Source organism: Larimichthys crocea, chromosome XVI (assembly GCF_000972845.2).
Source record: "Larimichthys crocea isolate SSNF chromosome XVI, L_crocea_2.0, whole genome shotgun sequence".
Lineage (NCBI taxonomy): Eukaryota > Metazoa > Chordata > Actinopteri > Sciaenidae > Larimichthys > Larimichthys crocea.
In genome coordinates this window covers 131,808-151,624 of record NC_040026.1, presented here as the reverse complement: position 1 = coordinate 151,624, position 19,817 = coordinate 131,808, and the positions used below count along the sequence as shown (strand labels likewise).

Here is a 19,817-nt window from a genome sequence, read left to right as displayed (position 1 = left end):
ACCCGGTTTAAGACCCAGCATGTAGGCCAAGGGGGCTTGCGCTCTGATTTTGTACCAACCGCTGCCTTTGAAATCGATGCACTTGGTCACGATGTTGTAACCAGCCTCGGCTGTGGGGTCATATTTTATGAGTTTCGGTAAGATTTGATCCAGGAGGTCTTTCGGCTTGTCATAATATCCTCCCCGTGTCACAACTTCAGCCAGCCTTTAGTTTTTCATTCACCTGTCTTCTGTTTTTTCCACACTAACTCATGTCATTTCAGACGCTGCCACTCCCCCCTGCTCTGCATTGACTGTTGAGTTCATTCACCTGGCTTGCCCCACCTCCACTCACCTGCTCCTCATCAGCTAATCAGCCCCTCAGTATATGTACCAGTCCACTTCCCTCAGTTCTTTGCCAGATTGTCTAGTGTGTTTTCCCTAGCTATCCAGCAACTTCTACTACCCTGATTCCGATCCTGCCTGCTCGTGTTTTGACCTGCCCTTTTGGACTTTGGACCTCCCTTTCTGCCTGCTCCTACTGGATTTGTTTGCCACGCGTACTGCTTTCTGGTTTGACCTCTGCTAAGTCATTAAACTCTGTTTCTCCACCCGAACTGTTTCCTGTGTCGTGCTATTGGGTTCTTGCCTGCCGTTTTGTTACTCCTGACACCCCGGCTAAACTTTTGAATGATGAGTAGCTCTCCAGGCTTTGTATGATTAGGAGTAGCTCTCCAGGCTTTGTATGATTAGGATAATCTTCCCCCGCCGGAAATACAGGTTCATCCGAGATTTCCATTAGTTCGATATAAACGTTATCCCGAGGTAAAGTATACCACGTGTGAGGATAAATTATTTCGCACAGACCCACCTCCCATTCTCCGTTCAGTTCGATAGCCTTGGCTAAGTCTACCGTGTAATTTGAGCTGGTGTTGTTTTTAAACACGTCTTTACTAGCGTTGGAAGGTAAGGTGACGTAAAATCCTGCGTTTGTCGCCATATCCGACGGTATGTTTGGTCCGGGGTCGTTGAGCGTGGCTTTTATATATTTTTCAGATCCGAGGCCTTGACCCAGCTATTGAATTTGCCGGGCCAGTTTTTCCAACGCACCAAAACCTGTTTTTCACCCTTGACGGTACGTCGTTTCAATATTTCTTCTACATGATACGTCCTGTCTTTAGACATTTTTACTTTTTGCAACTCTGCCATCATAAAAGGAGCCCTCAATAGGCTCGCTGTCATAATCTTGGAGTTTGTACACAGGGGGAGTCCGAGGAAGCCGAAATCACCTTGGCTTCTTCAGATTTGGAGCATAGATCTGACATGAGCCTCTCTATCAGCTTGTGCACCGAGAGCAGCCGGGTGAAGTATTCATGGTAACATGGCGCGTTCGAGTAGATTGAAGCCACGGCTAGTCGCAGGTCCAGTAATCCAGAAGGTGTCACGCTGGCCCCGGAGGTTTCAGAGTCTATCACCACCTCCAGACTAAGAGCGGGGAGGGTCTCACATTTGAGTCTCATGCACGTGTCCTCGTCACAGTGGTCACAGCTTTGTCTAAAGTGGTTCATGATAAACTGTTCGGGAGTCAATGTCCAGGAGGTCTTCTGGCTCGTGTAAGGATCATCCTGAGCTTTTTCACTTTTGGGTTGCGACGATTCAGGCTTGCTGCGAGTCTCCATTCCAGGGGTCTGTCCTCTCACGTGGCAGGTCTACAAACATGTTACTGCGTTAAACAGTTATTTTATGTTGTTGAGTGTGTAAGGCGTTGCACAGGCAAGGGGGTGTGGTTTCAGAAGGACAGAGTTTTTTTCACCGCCAGGATGTCATTCCATTTATGGCAGTCGGTAAACAGAGTCGTCATTTTTTCTCCAATTTCTTCCATCTTCTCCTTCCACGCAGCTCCCGGCAGATCTAGCAGCGTCTGGAATACGCCGCAGTCTGAATTAAAACTCTCCAAGTGCTCCGTAGCTCCTCTCTCTCCGGATGTCTGGAGAGTGGCTCGTAAGAACCAGCGACCGGAGGGACAGGTTCTCGATTGCCAGACCACGTTGAAAGTAGCCTTGGTCTTGGCCTCCAATCTGGGTTGTTTAGTGGTTACAGTGCCTTCCTGATCCTGGGGATGTTCGGTGTGGCTGATTAGGGCAGAGTGATTTGGAATCACCAGTCTCAGCACTGCCCAGTCATTGGAACTCAGCATCCCTACAGCAGACAGAGGCCCCACTGTTTCACACTCATTCCTCTGATACAGCCAAAGCTCACTCGTTTCATACTTGAACACATAGCCCCAATAGCCTTGCACGCCGTACGTCTCCAGAGACCATTCCCCATGCAGAGAATCGCATGGGGGCTCTTGCAGTTGGCACAGATAGACTACGCTCTTCTTTGGAGCATCACCTGCTTTCAATCCTGATTCTTGAAAGATTGTAACAGGAGTCTCACATATCAGAGCTGTGATGACTCTCTTCTGCTGTAAATTCTGCATTTCTTCGTTGCTCGAGTCAGAAACATCATTGTCTCTGTCGGGAGTAGATCTTTTCAGCGGCATGATGAGTTTCTTTTTTTCACCAAGATGGTTTTGAGTCATTCTCAGACGCACACCCGTTTTAAAGGAATCATACAAAGTGTTTTCCACACCTCCTTTCTCTCATTGGTTGTTTTTTACAAATTTTATTTATTTTTTTCTACAACATTTGGGGTCTTATCTGTGTGTCCATTTCCAGAACTTTAAGTTTAAAACTCCATATAATGTCATACAATGTGTCTTTGTGTGTGTGTGTGTGTGTGTGTAAAACTCACAAAGGGTTAATAGAGAAGACACTTTCACACAACTTTTCTCTTATCTCATCTTGCACTAATTGAGGAAGTGAGGAAGTGTGTGTGTGTGGGGGGAGGGGGCATCCCTCATTAGGTCAAAGGTCAAAGTCGTAAAACTGTCAAAACAGGGTCAAACTGAGTTTGACGAAAGGTGTGAAGTATATCTCTCTCATGTTAGTTGTAATGCTGGTCATCTGTAACCAAAAGTTTTATAGTGACAGTGTTTTAGAATATGAAAGTATAAGAAACAAATGGTCAATCTGATGCAAATACTGCATAATATGCAAATAGATGGAACTTTTGTCAGAAGAAATCTCTGAGATGAGATGCATGCCATCATCAACCAGACTTCAGAGAAAAACATTTAATTTACAGTAAATATTTTTTACTGGGTAGCCATGTCATTTCTGTATTTACACAACTTTGATAGAACAGGCTTTATTGGGGCCATGTCACACACAATGATCCTTGTGGGGACCAGTTTTGTCCAATGTTTTCACACACACAGGTTCTACTCAGACCCTGGTGGAAAGTGAGTTGTGGGGACGTCGTAAGTGTCCAGAATACATTGATAATAAACCAGGAAAAACAATCCCTGTGAAGTTTAAATTATGCTCCAAGTACTCCACTACCACTAACTTCTAGATGCGTTACATAAAACAGCTAAGTGTACTGGTCCGCAATAGATAACCACAATATTAAACTTCCTCCCTCCTTTTAGCTGCTTAAAACAACAAGTATACAAACACATGACATAGGTAGACTGTTGAATTAAGTCTGAAGTGATAAACATGAATTTACCTGTTGAGGAGTGTCGTTTGCACCAGTGACATCATCCATCTAATGGTGGGACTGGCATCCTCTTCATTTATATCATTAGCTGTTTCTTGGGCCACCTACAAACATATTTTTCATAAATTATTAGTCTTCAAATTCATTGCCTTCACTACTCTACTAGCAATATGACATTTGTATGACACAGATAACACAGGCTGAAAACATTTGGCATATGACTTTACCTTCTCTATTCATTTTAACATGTACCTCTAGGCTGAATTCTCCTGAATAAATATAATCAATCTAGGATCTTTTTATTATCTTTCAATAGCTTCTGAAATTGTTAGTGATATCCTATTTGTCTGGTGCCTTTTCCTGTGTTAGAAGATTGTGATTTGAATTCGGTGTTGGTCATGGATTGTAGCTAAGGTAATTCGTACCACATGATTTCTTTTTCCACTCTCATTTTGTCAGTTGCATTTTCTTACTTAAACAGCAATAAAAGGCCTTGTTAAAATCAAACAAAAAAACTCACATCAAATCAGGTTCCTGCAAATCTAATCCAAACTACATTTGGTGGTTTGAAATTTGATTCTAATCAAATTTCTGCAGATGTGTCCCAGTCTGGAACCTCAAAGCAGTGTGTTTTGCATCACTGTCAATGTGTCATACAACAACAATGTTGTATCCAGAGTTAAGGAAGTGCTGTAAGATGCTGCTTCTAGCAAAGCACCTACTTGCTTATACTCTTATACACCATGGTTTATGACTAGTCCCATGAAAAACAACGGTCCAGGAACAGATGCAAAGATTAGCTACATCATAAGTGTAGCTGCTTATGTCAATGACACCTATGTCATCACAGCAACCCACACAGACTAATCTAATCTGATGATTCAACAATTAACAATGCAGATACTCAGCCTCAAAATAACTGACTTGAGAACAGATTTGCCTGAGGTTTGAACATAGCCTTAGACTGATATCCTCTAACAAATTCAAATGCTAATCCATTAACCTACAAAGTTATTAAATACATTCTGCAACATTCTGAGCAATTCTGTACATTGTGTACTGTTCAACATACTTGTGTTCTCCATGGGCAGTCATCACCCCCATAGTCATAGGTAATTTCTTCTCCTTCTTTAATGACATTCAGGGCAAACAGACAAAGGTGTGGGTTTCCATTGACTTCAATTTTTTTCATCTTACAGTTTGGAGATCTGTGGTCGTCATTGACTAGCCGTCCGAACATTCCATCGTCTCTTGAGGCATCGATACTTAAAAAGAAGGAAACATGAGAAAAGAGGGAATACAACAACAGAATATAACACTGCAAAATCAAAGCCTCACTTGGTCTACTAGAGTGTAGTATAACAATATAAAATAGTATAGTACATGCACAATTGGAAGTCTTACCACCATGTTTTCCCTCTCCACTTGAAGGCAAACATAAAAACAGTACATGACAGATGGTAAAGTTTTCTTCTTCTCTGGGATTCTGCATCATTTATCCTATCTCCCCTATATTCAACAACAAAATCTCCTTTGCAAATTAAACCTTTTGCAAATACACCACGCCCTGTAAAAGACAACAAACATATTTTCAACAGAACATTTATGTACTTCACCTCTAATTTGGTTGTTTTGTCAGACTTTGAAACAACATGATGACTTGCATCTTTAAGGGGGCTGATTCGTGGTGGCATGTCAAACTGCAGAGAACATTTTTCATTTGCATTACATTCAGTTACAATTTGATGTCTTTAAAGGTATTGATTATATACAGTGGAAACTGCTTATAGTGATCACGTTGGTCCAGAGTTAATTTGATCACTATAAGTGGTTGTTTACTATTTGTATAGTATATGCCATTTGTATAGTTTTTCAATGAGAAAAATGTAACGAAACAGTCATCAGGGCGTCATTAGCTCCAAACTCACCAGTCTGCACCTCGATCACAGACCACAACGTGGTTTTGCGCATGTTTTCATCCATAAAATGACCAAAAAAGAACACTATAAACAGATTTCTTCATCACTATGAGTAATTATTTAAACAGCATTTGTTGAGCCGCATTTTGTAATAATGGTGCATTTTGTAATAAACGTCCAAAATCTAATAACTTTTTTCATTTCATTTTGTAATAAAGCCGCATTTTGTAATAAACTGCCGCATTTTGTAATAAACTGCCCCAACGCATTTTGTAATAAATCTTGCCGCATTATGTAATAAATCTTGCCGCATTATGTAATAAGTTATTTGACAAGATTATTACCAAATGCAAAAAATCTGCAATTTACATAATATTCTCTGTTAATGCAACCTTTGAATAGTGTACTGATAGTAATTGCTAAGTACTGCTACTAGGCTAATACAGTGATACTAATAATAGGCCTAGCTTTTACAAATACTTTAAAGTCAAATAAAATACAATTAACGAACAAATAAACTGTTATTTACATGCACCATGTTATTACATTTCCTAGAAAATAAAAAAGTTGCAAGTGCATTTTGTAATAATCTTGTCAAAATGTAATAACTTATTACATAATGCGGCAAAATTTATTACAAAATCCGTTGGGGCAGTTTATTACAAAATGCGGCAGTTTATGACAAAATGCGGCTTTATTACAAAATGAAATGACAAAGTTATTACATTTTAGACGTTTATTACAAAATGCACCGTTATTACAAAATGCGGCTCAACAGCATTTCTATAGAAATGATTTTGTCCCGAGCCTTTTGATCCATATAAGTGGTTGATTACTATATCGTGATCACTATAAGAGGTTTCCACTGTAGTACATTTTATGCTTTTAGGAATTATTTACTTTCAACATTTATCATGCTCTAAAGCTAACTCATCTGAAAAATCTTTAAACAACATAGGGGAGCTGAATTTCACCACATAACTTTGGGAGAAATCAGACTAAACATTTCAAACTGTCGTTTTGGCTTGCATTTAACTAATTTGCACTCCACTTTATGCAACTAGTTTGAAAATCATAGTAAAATATTTGAGGCATACACACACCGGCTAAAGCTAGCCTAATGCTAACTATCTTTCCTGCAAACTAGTTAATTAAATAAATTTACTCTGATCATTATGATTTGTTATACAAATGCACTTACCTTGTGTTTCACTTTGTCTCCTCTGCGCAAATTCTTTACTTGTTAAATGGCATATTCTGCAAATAATCTTCGTACATCTTTGTCTCTGAAATCATTCCCAATGGGGACCCGGAAGTGGGAGGTACCCAACCATATTTGGAATAAGTGTGTGTGAAGAGCGATGCCTGCAGTACCAGCCAGAAAGTAGCTGGCTCCTGTGCACACCACACACACACACAGCCACTGAAAAACATGTGTTTCGGGCCAATGCTAAAAACCACACAGGCACTTTTAGAACAGCTTTTGGAGTAATTAAAAAGGGTTTTCCTCATGGGGACCAGATTTTTTTGTCCCCACACCGTGACTGTGTAAACAGATCGTTGTCCCCATACAGTGATGATTACCAGAACACACACACACACACACACACACACACACGAAAACAAAAAAACAAAACAAACAAACAGAAAAAAACACTTTAATTTCAAAAACCAAGGAAACTAAACTAGGCAGACTGGTGAGAAAGGGAGCAGGCTGGCAAGAGGAGTTCTTCAGGAGCTGGAGCACAGGTTAGTAGCACGAAGAGGGAGAGCATGGAATAATCTGACAAAGGGCAGGAGTGAAGGCCAGGCTTATGAGGTGGAGGTAATGGGCTGGGTGGGAACAGGTGAGCCACTGCTGCTACTGGGAGGAGCCAGCCACACCCCCTGCAACACACCAGCTCGGCAGGAGAACAGAAATACAAGGGGGAAAACAGAAAGAGCACAAACAGAAAATACAACAACCAAGACATAATAAACTGAACCATAACAGTACCCCCCCCCCTCAAGGGACGCCTCCTGGCGGCCTGCCAGGCTTGTCCGGGTACCTGTGATAAAAGTCTCTGAGCTCAGGGTCCAAAATAAGGGAGCGAGAAACCCACAAACGCTCCTCTGGTCCATACCCCTCCCACTCCACTAAGAATTGGAAACCACGTCCTCGCCTTCGTACATCCAACAGCTGCCGAACAGAAAATGCAGGGTGACCATCGACGATCTGGGGGGGTGGAGGGGGTTCGGCCGGAGGGCACAGAAGAGTGGTGGAGACAGGCTTGAGGAGTGACACATGGAAAGATGGATATTGAGGGATGGAGGGAGCTTTAGCCTCACCACACAGGGGTTAATGATCCGGTCAATGATGTAAGGGCCAATGTACCTCTGGTTCCGAGCTGCTGAACAGGTGAGAGCTGCCTGGGCTTCACGCCGGGGGAGAGGAGGCTGGAAACCATTACCGGCCATAAATGGGGACATACCTGTGGCAGAGCAGACCAGGGAGTTGTGTGCGTATTCGATCCAAGGAAGGTGGGTAGACCAGGAGACTGGGTGGAGAGGACACACAACAGAGTGCAGCCTCCAAACTTTGATTTGCCCGCTCCATCTGGCCATTGGTCTGTGGATGGTAACCAGAAGAGAGGCTGGCCGATGCCCCCATAGCCTGGCAAAAAGCCTGGCAAACCCTGGAGGTGAACTGTGGCCCTCTGTCTGACACAATGTCCTGGGGGATGCCATGCAGCCTAAAAACAACTGGGTGAGTAAAGCGGTCTCAAGGGCTGAGGGGAGTTTAGGCAGAGGGATAAAGTGCACAGACTTGGAAAAACGGTCGACAATGGTCAAGACGGTATCGTTACCTTCTGAAGGTGGCAGGCCAGTGACAAAGTCCACTGCAATGTGAGACTAAGGCCGGTGGGGAATAGGAAGCGGGCGAAGGAGACCAGCAGGAGCACGATGTGGAGCCTTACTGCGGGCACAGGCTGAGCAGGCAGAGATGAACTCCTTGGTATCAGGGGACATGGAGGGCCAACAGAAACGCTGACGAAGCAAGGCCAGGGTCCGATGGAAACCAGGGTGGCATGCTACTTTGGAAGTGTCCCCACTGGAGCACAGGAGATCGGACAGGCGGAGGCACAAACAGCCGGTTGGGTGGGATTCCCTCTGGGGCCGGATGGTTCTCAAGGGCATCCTGGACCAGCTGCTCAATCTCCCACCTGGCTGCACCCACTATACAGGAGGATGGCAGGATGGTGTCCTCAGCAGGATCCTCAAAAGGGGGAGAGAACTGAAGAGAGAGGAATCAGGCTTGACATTCCTGGAGCCTGGACGGTAGGTAAGTGTAAAATCAAAACGGCCCAGGAACAAAGCCCACAGGGCCTGGCGAGAGTTGAGTCTGCGGGCAGAACAGAGGTAAGATAAGTTCTTGTGGTCAGTCCAAACAACAAAATGATGAGTTGTGAGACGGCGAAAGAAGAATGCGCAGGGGTACAGCTTTTGGTCAGAGGAGGAGTGTTAAGACAGGACTGCCCCAACACCAGAGTCAGAGGCATCGACCTCCACCACGAACTGGGCTGTGGGATCAGGGTGACGTAACACAGGAGCAGAGGAAAACAGACTCTTCAACTTAACAAAAGTGGCTTCAGCAGTAGGTGACCAAACAAAGGGTGACTTGGCAGAGGTTAACCTGGTAAGTGGTGCAGCAAGTCAACTGTAGTCATGGATAAACTGACGGTAAAAATTGGCAAACCCCAGAAATCTTTGCAATTGCTTACATGTGGTGGGAGTAGGCCATTCGACCACTGCCTTAATCTTGGCAGGGTCAGAACTGATCTGCCCCTTCTCCACCACAAAACTCAGACAAAACATGAAATTCACATTTCTCAGCTTTCACAAAGAGTCTGTTTTCAAAGAGTCTCTGGAGAACAAGTCTGACATGTTCAATGTGCTCTTTAAGTGTATGAAAAAAACGTCATCTAAATGTCATCTAGGTAAAAAAAAACAAAAAAAAACTTGTTGAGCATATCACGCAGAACATCATTAATGAGACCCTGAAAAACGGCAGCCGCATTGGTTAACCCAAATGGCATAACCAGGTATTCAAAACGTCCCAGAGGAGTATTGAACGAAAATCTTCCACTCATCCCCCTCCTTAATTCTCACCAAGTGCTAAGCATTGCGCAGGTCTAACTTGGAGAAGATAGTGGCCTGGTGGAAGGGAGCAAAAGCAAAGTCAATGAGAGGAAGGGGGTACTTGTTCTTAATAGTAATGTCATTTAACCCCCTGAAGTCAACGCAGGGATGTAGAGTCTTGTCCTTCTCAACAAAAAAAGAATCCTGCCCCCATAGGCAAGGAGGAAGGACGAATAAGGCCAGCCGCTAGTGAGTCTGAAATGTAGGTCTCCATTGCCTCTCTTTCAGGCCTGGAGAAGTTATCAAGTGTGCTGGGGGGGGGGACACTCGGTCAAATGCTTTCTCAGCATCTAGAAAGAGCACCAGACCATCAATGTCTCTTTGCTGGAAAGCTTGAATTACATTGAGAAGGCGTCTAACATTTGTTACAGGAGTTACGAACTTTTATAAAACCTGTTTGATCTTCTTTTATAATTTTAGACAAAAGGCCTTCAAGTCAAGTAGCTAGGATTTTTGAAAGTATCTTCCGGTCCACATTAAGAAGAGCTATCGGTCTATATGAAAAACAAACTCTGCGCACTTCCCCTTTTTCAGAATGAGACAGATATTTGCTTCTCTTAGAGTCTGAGGCAATCTATTATGCAAAAAAGAGTGGTTCAACATATCAAGTAATGGGTCTACTAATAAATCACAAAATTCTTTATGAAATTCACTACTAAACCAATCAGGCCCAGGGGCTTTCCCGTTCTGTAAGGTTTTTATAGCATTCAATACTTCACTTCTGGAAATGGGGGAATTAAGATTGGTCTGCTGTTCTGTTGATATAGTAGGCAAATTAAGATGAGAAAAGAAATCTTCCATTAAATCAAGTGCGTCCTGAGGTTGTTCAGATGCATACAGACTACGATAAAATTCTTTGAAGGTGTCATTTATAGACTTATTGTCATATATGTGATTATTTTGAGCATCACAAATGGCTGCGATAGCTTGTGATTCTGATCTTTTTTTTGGTAAGGTATGCCAAATATTTTCCAGGTTTATTCCCATGTTCATAAAATCTTTGTCTAGTAAATTTTAATTTGGTCTCCTCATCTTGCGTAAGGAGGTTATCTAAGGTTGACCTGACTGCCGATATTTCTCGCAGTAACGCAGAAGTAGGAGAATCAACATAGGCTCTTTCTTTTGCTTTAAGCTCATTCATTAACAGATTTTGCTTTCTCAATTTCTGCCACCACTTGCTCGCTGAAAATGAAATAAAAATCCCTCTAATATACGCCTTAATAGTTTCCCATAGGAGGGCAGGGTTATTTGTCGACTGTGAGTTAATAGAAAGAAAATATCTAAACTCAGTATTAAGATGGGATACGAAAGTATGATCCTTTAAAATAGTTGTATTCAGTCTCCAGTAGTTTACTCTGTTTCCTATACCTTTAAGAGAGAGATCCAGCACCACATTGGCATGGTCTGAAAAAAAAGTAATCAATCCTAGCATGACACCTATGGGGTGCAGGAAAAAAAGTGTATTCTTTACCCAAAGGATGAATTGTCCTCCATACATCAACAAATCCTAAATCTTCACATATATAATTGAGTGACTTAGCTTGAGAGGAAAGAGGTTGTTGAGGCAATCTTAATTCACCTCCCCGAATTGGTTGATGCAAGATTTATTCAATTATAACAAAAGCTTTTGGAGATCCTACCACAGAAAATGCATCTGTTACAGCAAAAAGCCAAGTAAGATCTGAAGAGTCCCTGCTGCTTCAGTCTTCTTATACTCTTCTACACCTGTCCACTGACGTCATTCTGCCCTATATGGTTATATTTTAGCTGCTTAAAATAGGTGTTTCCTCCTTCTAAGGGTGCAGTCCTTTTGCTCTGTCTGTGCAAACCTTTCTGAGACATTCCTGAAATAGCCAGTAGAAGAAATAGAACTGGTCAGCATGAGTATGTGTCCCTGCTGAGTGGCACACTTCTTACTGTTACATTCATTTGCTTCATCATACATTCTTTAAACATTGTGATTACTTGAATAGCTAGTGTGTTTATATCCACAATTCCCTTTTTTGATCTCCCTCAAGGAGATCACATTTTCCAAATCTCTAATTATCATGACTAGTTTTATCAGAGTCAATACTACTAGGTGGCTCGTAATCTTTCCTAATGACATCTAGGGGCGACTTTATCACTCTCCACTTGTAGGTCCTCCAACTGAACAAGTGGCATCATCCCATGGATGTCTTTTTTCTCTATGGCAGCTGTTATCAGCCTTAGTGAGAGGGAACGGATACAGGGAATACAGCAACAACCACACGTAACTATAATAGCTAAAAACATAGAAATAGAAATCATAAGGGACATAATAAGACCTTTCCATTGACCAAACATGTCTGTCATCCATCTTTCTAAGGGATTGTCGATCCCTGAGTGTTCATGCATTGATTCCAAGAGCGTCCGTAGTCCTTCTAAGGCCTTAGTTACTGAGCCATCTGGAGCTGTGTTATTAGGTATGAATGTGCAGCACATATCACCGAACATAGCACAGACACCCCCTTTTTCAGCCAAAATCATGTCTAGAGCCATCCTATTTTGTACTGCCATTAGAGAGGTAGCTCCTAGCTGCTCAGCTAATCCTTCAACTGCATCACGGGCGAGATTAGCCAATCTTAAAACGTTGTAATGCACATAATTAATCCGATCTACGTTCTTATTAGAGGTAACAGGGAAGAATGCTGACACTATAGGAATGTTTTAGAATCCTGCTGACACCTGATCTGTTAATTTAAATTCATTTGGCACTCCTCTTGGTACTCCAATCGCGTCCATGTACGTGGTGGAGTTGACCGACAGGTCGAAAATTGGTACTTCGACGAGCTCTCATCACGTGGCGCCTACGCCTGCTAGTGAGAGTGCTCTGCGTATTGTTTACTGTAGGAGTCAGTTTTTCGGCAATCATCATCAAAGGGGCCTTTAAACGTACCATAGCACAATAACCTATAGATTTGGGAGGGATGCGCACCAATGATCTTGACCCTTCACAGTAGTAGTACAAACCTGCCCGTGCCCATTGTCCTAATAGGCCACCGTTCACGGTACAGCCGCACCAGTCCGCTGGGATAGAGCCCAGATTGTATTCTACCTGTGTATTAGAGATATTAAAACACGTGTATGTTCCATTTTCTCTGCTCGGGGTGAACGGTCCTGTACGCGTAAGATTGTCGATCGGAGGGAACAGAGTAGCCAGAGTGGTACAGTTTTTGGGTGTGTTTTCACGAGTTAAACCTAACATACAGTTATATCCCCAAGTATCATTAGGAAACAGGGGAGCCGGGTCAGTCAACAGATGTGGACGGGCAGTGGCGCATGCCACACAATCACCCAATTTTTGCTCTTTAGCATTCTGAGCTATCCATTTAAGCCATAAATTATCATCGGTGTAACCTGTTGCCATTTGTATGACATCTAGGGGGTTGAGCTTAGAATAATCTATTTCTACTACCATTTCGGATGATTTGGATCCAATCAGATCTTCCAATGTCGAGGTGTTAGCCATCGGCGGGGTAGGAGAGATATCATTTGGGATAACCGGCGAACGCTTTAAAAAATTAACTTTTATCAGGGCTCCAGGGTCAGTACCACTTACCTCAACACCCAGGGTGAGATACAACACCTTTGAGCTAGACTGTGAGTCTGTGAAGAAGCCATTGTGTATGGATTTGATGGTCAATAACAAGGGATTTACGCCTCCTGCGTCAACGGTATTAAGTTGTACCCTAGTCAGGCTAATTTTAGCGGCTTTAGCTTTTGACCCATAACTGTAGGATGGGGTCCATTGGCCGGTATATCCAACTGCCTGACCCCAGTCGCTACACCAAGACATACACCCAATAGTCCCGCACGGTTTCCTCCCGTCCACACAAGCAACGTTCACGTGTGGAGTAGCACAAAAATATACATCATATCCTCTCCAGGAGGTCGGGCTACTCCCACACTCTATGACCGAACATAAATCAAATTGAAACGTCGTTGTGTCCCCTTCTGCATAATCTAACTCAATCCCACCATAATGACGGAGACAGGTGTCTGATTCTACTGCTCGTTTGGTGCGGACAAATGCGGATGACGGCATGTGGTCAATGGAGTGGCACAAAATAAAAATTAACGTTACAATTGCTGCTGACAGGAAACCTAGTCCTATCATCCACCTCCAACTCCCCAACATATTAAACTTTTGTCTCAAACCTTTAGATAAAATGAAAATAACAAGCTAACCCTTCTGTTTAGTAACTGAGTCCCTTATAGTTATTTCTCAGGCGGTAACACCCCTGGGAAAGTTTCTGACCCTATTGTCTTATTTCTTTAACTCAACTCTATAGCAAATTGCATACCCTGGAAAACACTATGTATAGTAAGTAAAAATGTAAACAAATATTATCTGTCTAATACAAATCCTAATCTTCCTACACTCGGGTCTGTCCTGTGACACCCAGCTTAATCATTGCCCACATAAACACCCCTAGAATGACACACCACCCCAATATGCACAAACTTAATTAGGTTTTTGTCATTCTTTGCTCACGGCTGCTGGATGTTGTCTTTCTTCTTTCTTGAGTTGGTGGTTTGGCACACCACATGTAGAAGAGGAGCGCTTATTTCACCTCCTCCCGTCTCCAACTCTTCTTTCTTCGGGCCCCAGGGGTAGACTGCCCTGGTGCCCTGATCACCACCAGGGGATTATTCTGCCCCTGTGCTGGTGGGATCTATTTCTGAGCCAGCCGGCTCAGTGCTCTCAGCTTGAAGATCCTTTTGGACCTCAGTTAGGGAACGTTGTGGTTCCTCAGCCACGGCACACTGGCTCCAATGGAACCAGGTCTCGCCTTTGCCCTTCAGACGCACAGCGTGGGAGGTCCTCTCCGTGACCTGGAATGGCCCTGTCCAGCGCAGTTCGGACCACTTTCGTTTGATGACTCTCAACAAAACCCACTCTCCTTCTGGAGGTGCTGTCTTCATGGCACTCTCTTGCTGGGCCTTTCACCTGCTTGGAAAATGCTGACACCAAGCCCTGTAGTTCATGGAAGTAAGCTTTAGAGGTTAGATTTTGATCATCACTTCTCATCAGAGGTAACTTAGAGTATGGTCCGGGGAAAGCCCTCCCCGTCTGGAGTTCATGTGGGGTGAACCCAGTATTCTGATTAACTGAGCTCCTAATAGACATAAGAGCCAGAAACAGTGCGTCTACCCAATTTAATTTGGTCTGTGCACAGATTTTTGCCAATTTGCTTTTTACCGTTTGACTCATTCAGTCCACTTGTGGGTGATAGACGGTACCAAAAGGGTTTTAACCCCAACATTACCTCTACCTGCTGGAGATCCTGGTTTTTGAAATGTGTCCAATTCTCTGATCTGATCTTTCCAGGAAAACCATGCCGTGGGATATACTCTGATCTGATCTTTCCAGGAAAACCATGCCGTGGGATATACTGATTTTACCAGAAACTTGATTCCCGACTTACCATCTTCCTTCTTGGTGGGGCATGCCTCTGGCCATCCTGTATACGTATCCACACACATCAACACATACCTGTACCCTCTAACTGAGTCTAATCCACACACATCAACACATACCTGTACCCTCTAACTGAGTCTATCAAATCCGTGTAGTCTATAATAACTTCTCTCCCTGGCTTTGTCTCTAAGGGGTACCTACCTGGTTCTGGTCTGACAGTTCGTCTAGCGTTGAATTTTGTGCATTGTTCACATGTTTTGATTAAGTACTGGGCCATATCTTTCAGGAAAGGATGCCACCAATTTTCAAAATTTCTCATCATTTGGACCGCACCCACATGTCCCACTCCATGTGCCTCCTCCATGTTATCCAGCATGACACTTATGTACATCAGTATTACTCTATCTCCCCCTTTTCTCTGGAACAGAATGCCATTAACACAGTTTTCTGTTCCAGAGACATCTAGGTAGAATGGTAACCGATAGTCCAGTGTAGTTGGCTACATAGCTACGGCTGTATCCTGTTAGGCCTAAAAAGGAGAGCATGTCTTTTACCTTAATTGGCTTAGGGTGGTATAAAATAGTTCATCTGTGTTTTGGAGGCATGCTGACCCCCTTTTGTGATATCATACGCCCTAGGAATGAGACCTGCTTTCTAGCTACCTGAAGTTTGATCTTGCTTACCTTGAAACCTTTGTTTGCTAAGTGTTGTAGGACGAAACGTGTCACGTTGATACAAGAGGCTGCTATAGGTGCGGCTACCAGTAGATCATCTACATATTGTACTAGTGTTATGTCGTTGGGTAAAGGACAGTCACTCAGTGCTTCTTTGAGTACCTGATTAAATAGACCAGGAGAAAGTGCAAACCCTTGTGGCAGCCGAGTATATCGCAACTGGTAACCCTTGTAGGTGAATGAAAACAGATCTCTGCATTCTTCTGCTAGGGGAAGACAAAAGAAAGCGTTAGCCAAATCTATGCAGATAAACCAATTCTGAGAGGGGTCCAGGTTCGCTAGAGCCACATATGGGTTCGGTACCGGTACAGTGGGTGTGGTCAAAATGTTGTTAATTGCCCTAAGGTCATGTGCCATGCAGTATTTACCTGTCTTATTTACCTTTCTTCTCCACAGAGAGGATTGGTGTGTTCCAGGCTGACTGAGAGGGTTCTAACACACCCTTCTCAATTAGTCCTTCTATTGTGTCCTGAATCCCTGTCTCGGCCTGTGGTTTGTGGGGATATTGACGTACCCACAGTGGTGTATCAGTATTAACTGAGAATGTGATAGGTGCGCAATCTGTTAGCCCTACATCTGTGGGACCTTGTGCCCACAGATGGTCAGGTAATTTGTCAATCATTTCTGCTGTCAGGTAGTGGTCTGTCTTCTCCCTACCATGGTGCCTGGTGATGTGGTCGTGTTCCATGACAGCAGAATTAGATGCTATTATCACTATTTTGTACGTTTTAGCCAAGGCAGAGTACTGTACCTGTGGTATGTTAGTGTTCTGCCAATCAGTCTGGGCTAACGCTCTCTTTACCACGCCTCCTAACTCTTTAGCTTGGTGTTGTGGATGCAGCACTAGAGAGACATGTGGTGCAGCTTCGTCTGACATCATGTACCACTGCAACAGCTCAGGACTCAGATCTACCCCTGCAGCTACTCCTTCGGGTGCTACATAAATATTTCAAATTTCAATTGTCCAGCTTTTACCTTCAAGCTGGTCCTGAAATTTGTCTTGGTACCAATCTGTCTGCAATCTGTCAAAAAAAGAGGGTAACGTGAGGGGGATCAGGAGGAGAGACATACGACTCGAGCTGGGCGATCCAGGGCTTCCACTCCTGTTAAACAGAGAGGATACGGCGTTTTTCTGGAGTTTCAGGTGTTAACATTCTTCAGTAGATGTCAGCATACTGTTCTTCCACACTTCCTCTCTTCCTGTTATATACGTGGCTGCCCTATATGGTTATATTTCTTTGAAGTCTTTAGCTGCTTAAAATAGGATGTTTTCCCCTTATAAGGGTGCAGTCCTTTTGCTCTGTCTGTGCAAACCTTTCTAAGACATTCCTGAAATAGCCAGTAGATGAAATAGGAGTTGTCAGCATGAGTGTGTGTCCCTGCTGTGCTGCACACTTCTCACTGTTACATGCATTTACTTCATCATACATTCTTTAAACACTGTAATTACTGGAATAGCTGGTGTGTTTGTGCTGTACATCTATATCCACAGCTGATATAAGAGCCAGTTTCCTTGAATTAGGTTCTACTCTTGCAATCACAAGTCTACCCGTCATCAGCCCTGGATGTTTTCAATTTTCATTGAAAGACCGCGTCTAGCAACAATGGCCACACCTTTAGTTTTTGTGTCAGCAGAGTGGAATGCTACAGTATGAAAGAATTTATTAGCAAGGCGACCAGCGTCAGCTTTCAGCAGATGCGTCTCCTGCAACAATGCTATGTCAATATTCTTTCTCTTCAGCAAACCAATGGTGTCAATATCTTGGCGGTTGCTTTTGGCTTTTGTAGACATCGTTATCTATCTTTAGACAACAAAAAAGCCCAGTATGGAAACCTGTAGCTCTGAAAAAAATCAACAATTTGGCGATGCTGGGCCAGGAGCTAAAAACCTAAGCTGCCATCTTGTCCAGCCGATCACGTGACTGAATGAGTCAACATTAACTTAACTTCAGCTATATGCTAACACGGTACTCACACAGGAGGCGGAACGGCAGCGGAGCGGCAGCGGAGCGGCAGCGGAACGGTCCTTTGCCCGGCGTCAACTCACACCGGACGCGTATCAGCCGCGGAACGGCAGCGGAGCGAGCCGGCCGTATTCACGCGAGATCACGCGAGAATCCTGGACATACCCGAGACCCCGCGATAAACTGTGTATAAACAAAACAACAACAACAAACAGCTGACTTTGCTTCTCCGACGTGGAGGAGATTATAAAAAGCATTTGTTGTGTCATAAATGATTGTGTGTTGTTCCACTTCAACAATTAGTCTCTCGTTGAGATCCTTTGATCGATCTTTGATCACCTGGTGGTACCGGTCATGACGTAACGTTGATGTGAAGTTGGAAAAAGCTACATGAACTGCCTATTGTGTTTTATTTTGAAAGGGGGCGGCGGTTTATTATGTAGATTCTGTGTTGGATTTCCTGTCTGGTGCGCAGTGCTCTGTTGAAATTTACGAGGTTTAGCCACGGCTCGTGGAAAAAATAGAAATCCTGCGGAAAGCTCGCGCCGTGGCGCGGAGAGCCGCTTCTGGGACGCTTCTGAGCCACGCCTGATCCGCGCCCTGTGTGAGTGCTCTCATTGACTAGACTGGCTTCTATTTGCTACGGTGACCGCGACGGTGCCGTTCCGTGTCCGGTGTGAGTTGGCCTTTAGGAGAGAAAGAAAAAGAGATCACTGCAGCTTACACAGGATGGGCAGGGCTGTCTAAAACAGACTAGGAATGCGAAAGGAGGGGGAATGACATCACACAGTGCTGCTCTCTGTTACGGTGGCCCGGAACCCTCAATGCTGCAAATAAAAGAAATGCTGCAAATAAAAAAGGAATGCCACTGCAAATAAAAAGAAACGCTGCAAACAAAACAAAAAAATCCACAACGGAAGTGAATTACTTGGGAATATTATTGCTGGTGCACCTGTGTTTTTTTATGTGAGCGAAGAAAAAGTATGGAAGCGTATTGCATTCACTTGAAAAACAAAAACAAAAAACAGACACCTTATCTCGTAATTACGAGATCCTGATCTCATAATTACAAGATGTGTGTGTATTGATCACTTTATTAGAAAATGGTACAGTAAAAGAACTTGAAAATCACCCCAGAAGTAGCTGGGGACATGTAGAACAAGAGTCAGGTGTTGTCAGAAAACAATTTGATTTGTTTATTTAATGACTTTACTAAATCTGCATATGTATCTTAGGAAAGAGATTATTTAAATTTCTAAGTTTACAAGGTGCACTTAAAGGCACCATGAAGACGCTCACACGCTTTACCATACAAACCGATGTAGTCGGGCACTAGATTTTAAAGTGTAGATAGCATTACGGCAGTACTGTATCATATTGAAGTTATTGATTAATATTCCTAATGAAAATTCCCAGAAATTATGAAAAGTCTTCGTAAACACGCTCATTGTGACGAACGTCAGGTTGTGGCTCGTTGTCTGTCTTACTACGGTTAAAAATATGCGTGTTTTGAGAACATTTCAATTAAGAGTTATTGATCCTGGAAGTGCCAATATCTTTCGAAACTTTACCGAAGTGCAGTGGCCAATGAAGCACCTTTCCTCATCTTGTAATTACGAGATAAGGTGTCTAATTTATTTATTTATCCCCCACGGCAGCTGTCACACCATGATGTGCACAAAGTAACGGCACCCGTGCTTACCTTAAAAATGACCACACACGAAGCACGGCAAGCACATGAAGCTACCGGAGCACGCCAAAAAACCAGAGCACGCCAAACAGAAACCTTCCAGGTGAACGCCAAGAGACAAAGTGCGCCCCGAGGGGAGCGCAGTAATTGACAGATGGCACCAATGTGCAATCAAGCACCGGTGATGCTGATTGAGTAAGGGTGGGGCAACACTCGACCTGCCACACTCACATAAAAAAACACAGGTGCACTAATAGTCCCCGGTAATTCACTTCCATTGTGGATTTTTTTATTTTTTTGCAT

At 43.4% G+C, this 19,817-nt stretch overlaps 1 protein-coding gene across 1 annotated transcript; it reads right to left on the bottom strand.

Annotated features, from left to right (window-relative positions):
• Window positions 1-7,316: 7,316 nt before the first annotated feature.
• On the bottom strand, window positions 7,317-16,644 carry LOC113747862 (uncharacterized). Its single transcript, XM_027289423.1, is given in 9 exon segments — window positions 7,317-7,391; window positions 7,833-7,975; window positions 8,082-8,217; window positions 8,351-8,495; window positions 8,597-8,778; window positions 15,134-15,169; window positions 15,260-15,614; window positions 15,616-16,241; window positions 16,243-16,644. Coding segments are annotated over 9 exon segments (2,004 nt in total). The 5' UTR covers window positions 16,549-16,644.
• Window positions 16,645-19,817: the final 3,173 nt, after the last annotated feature.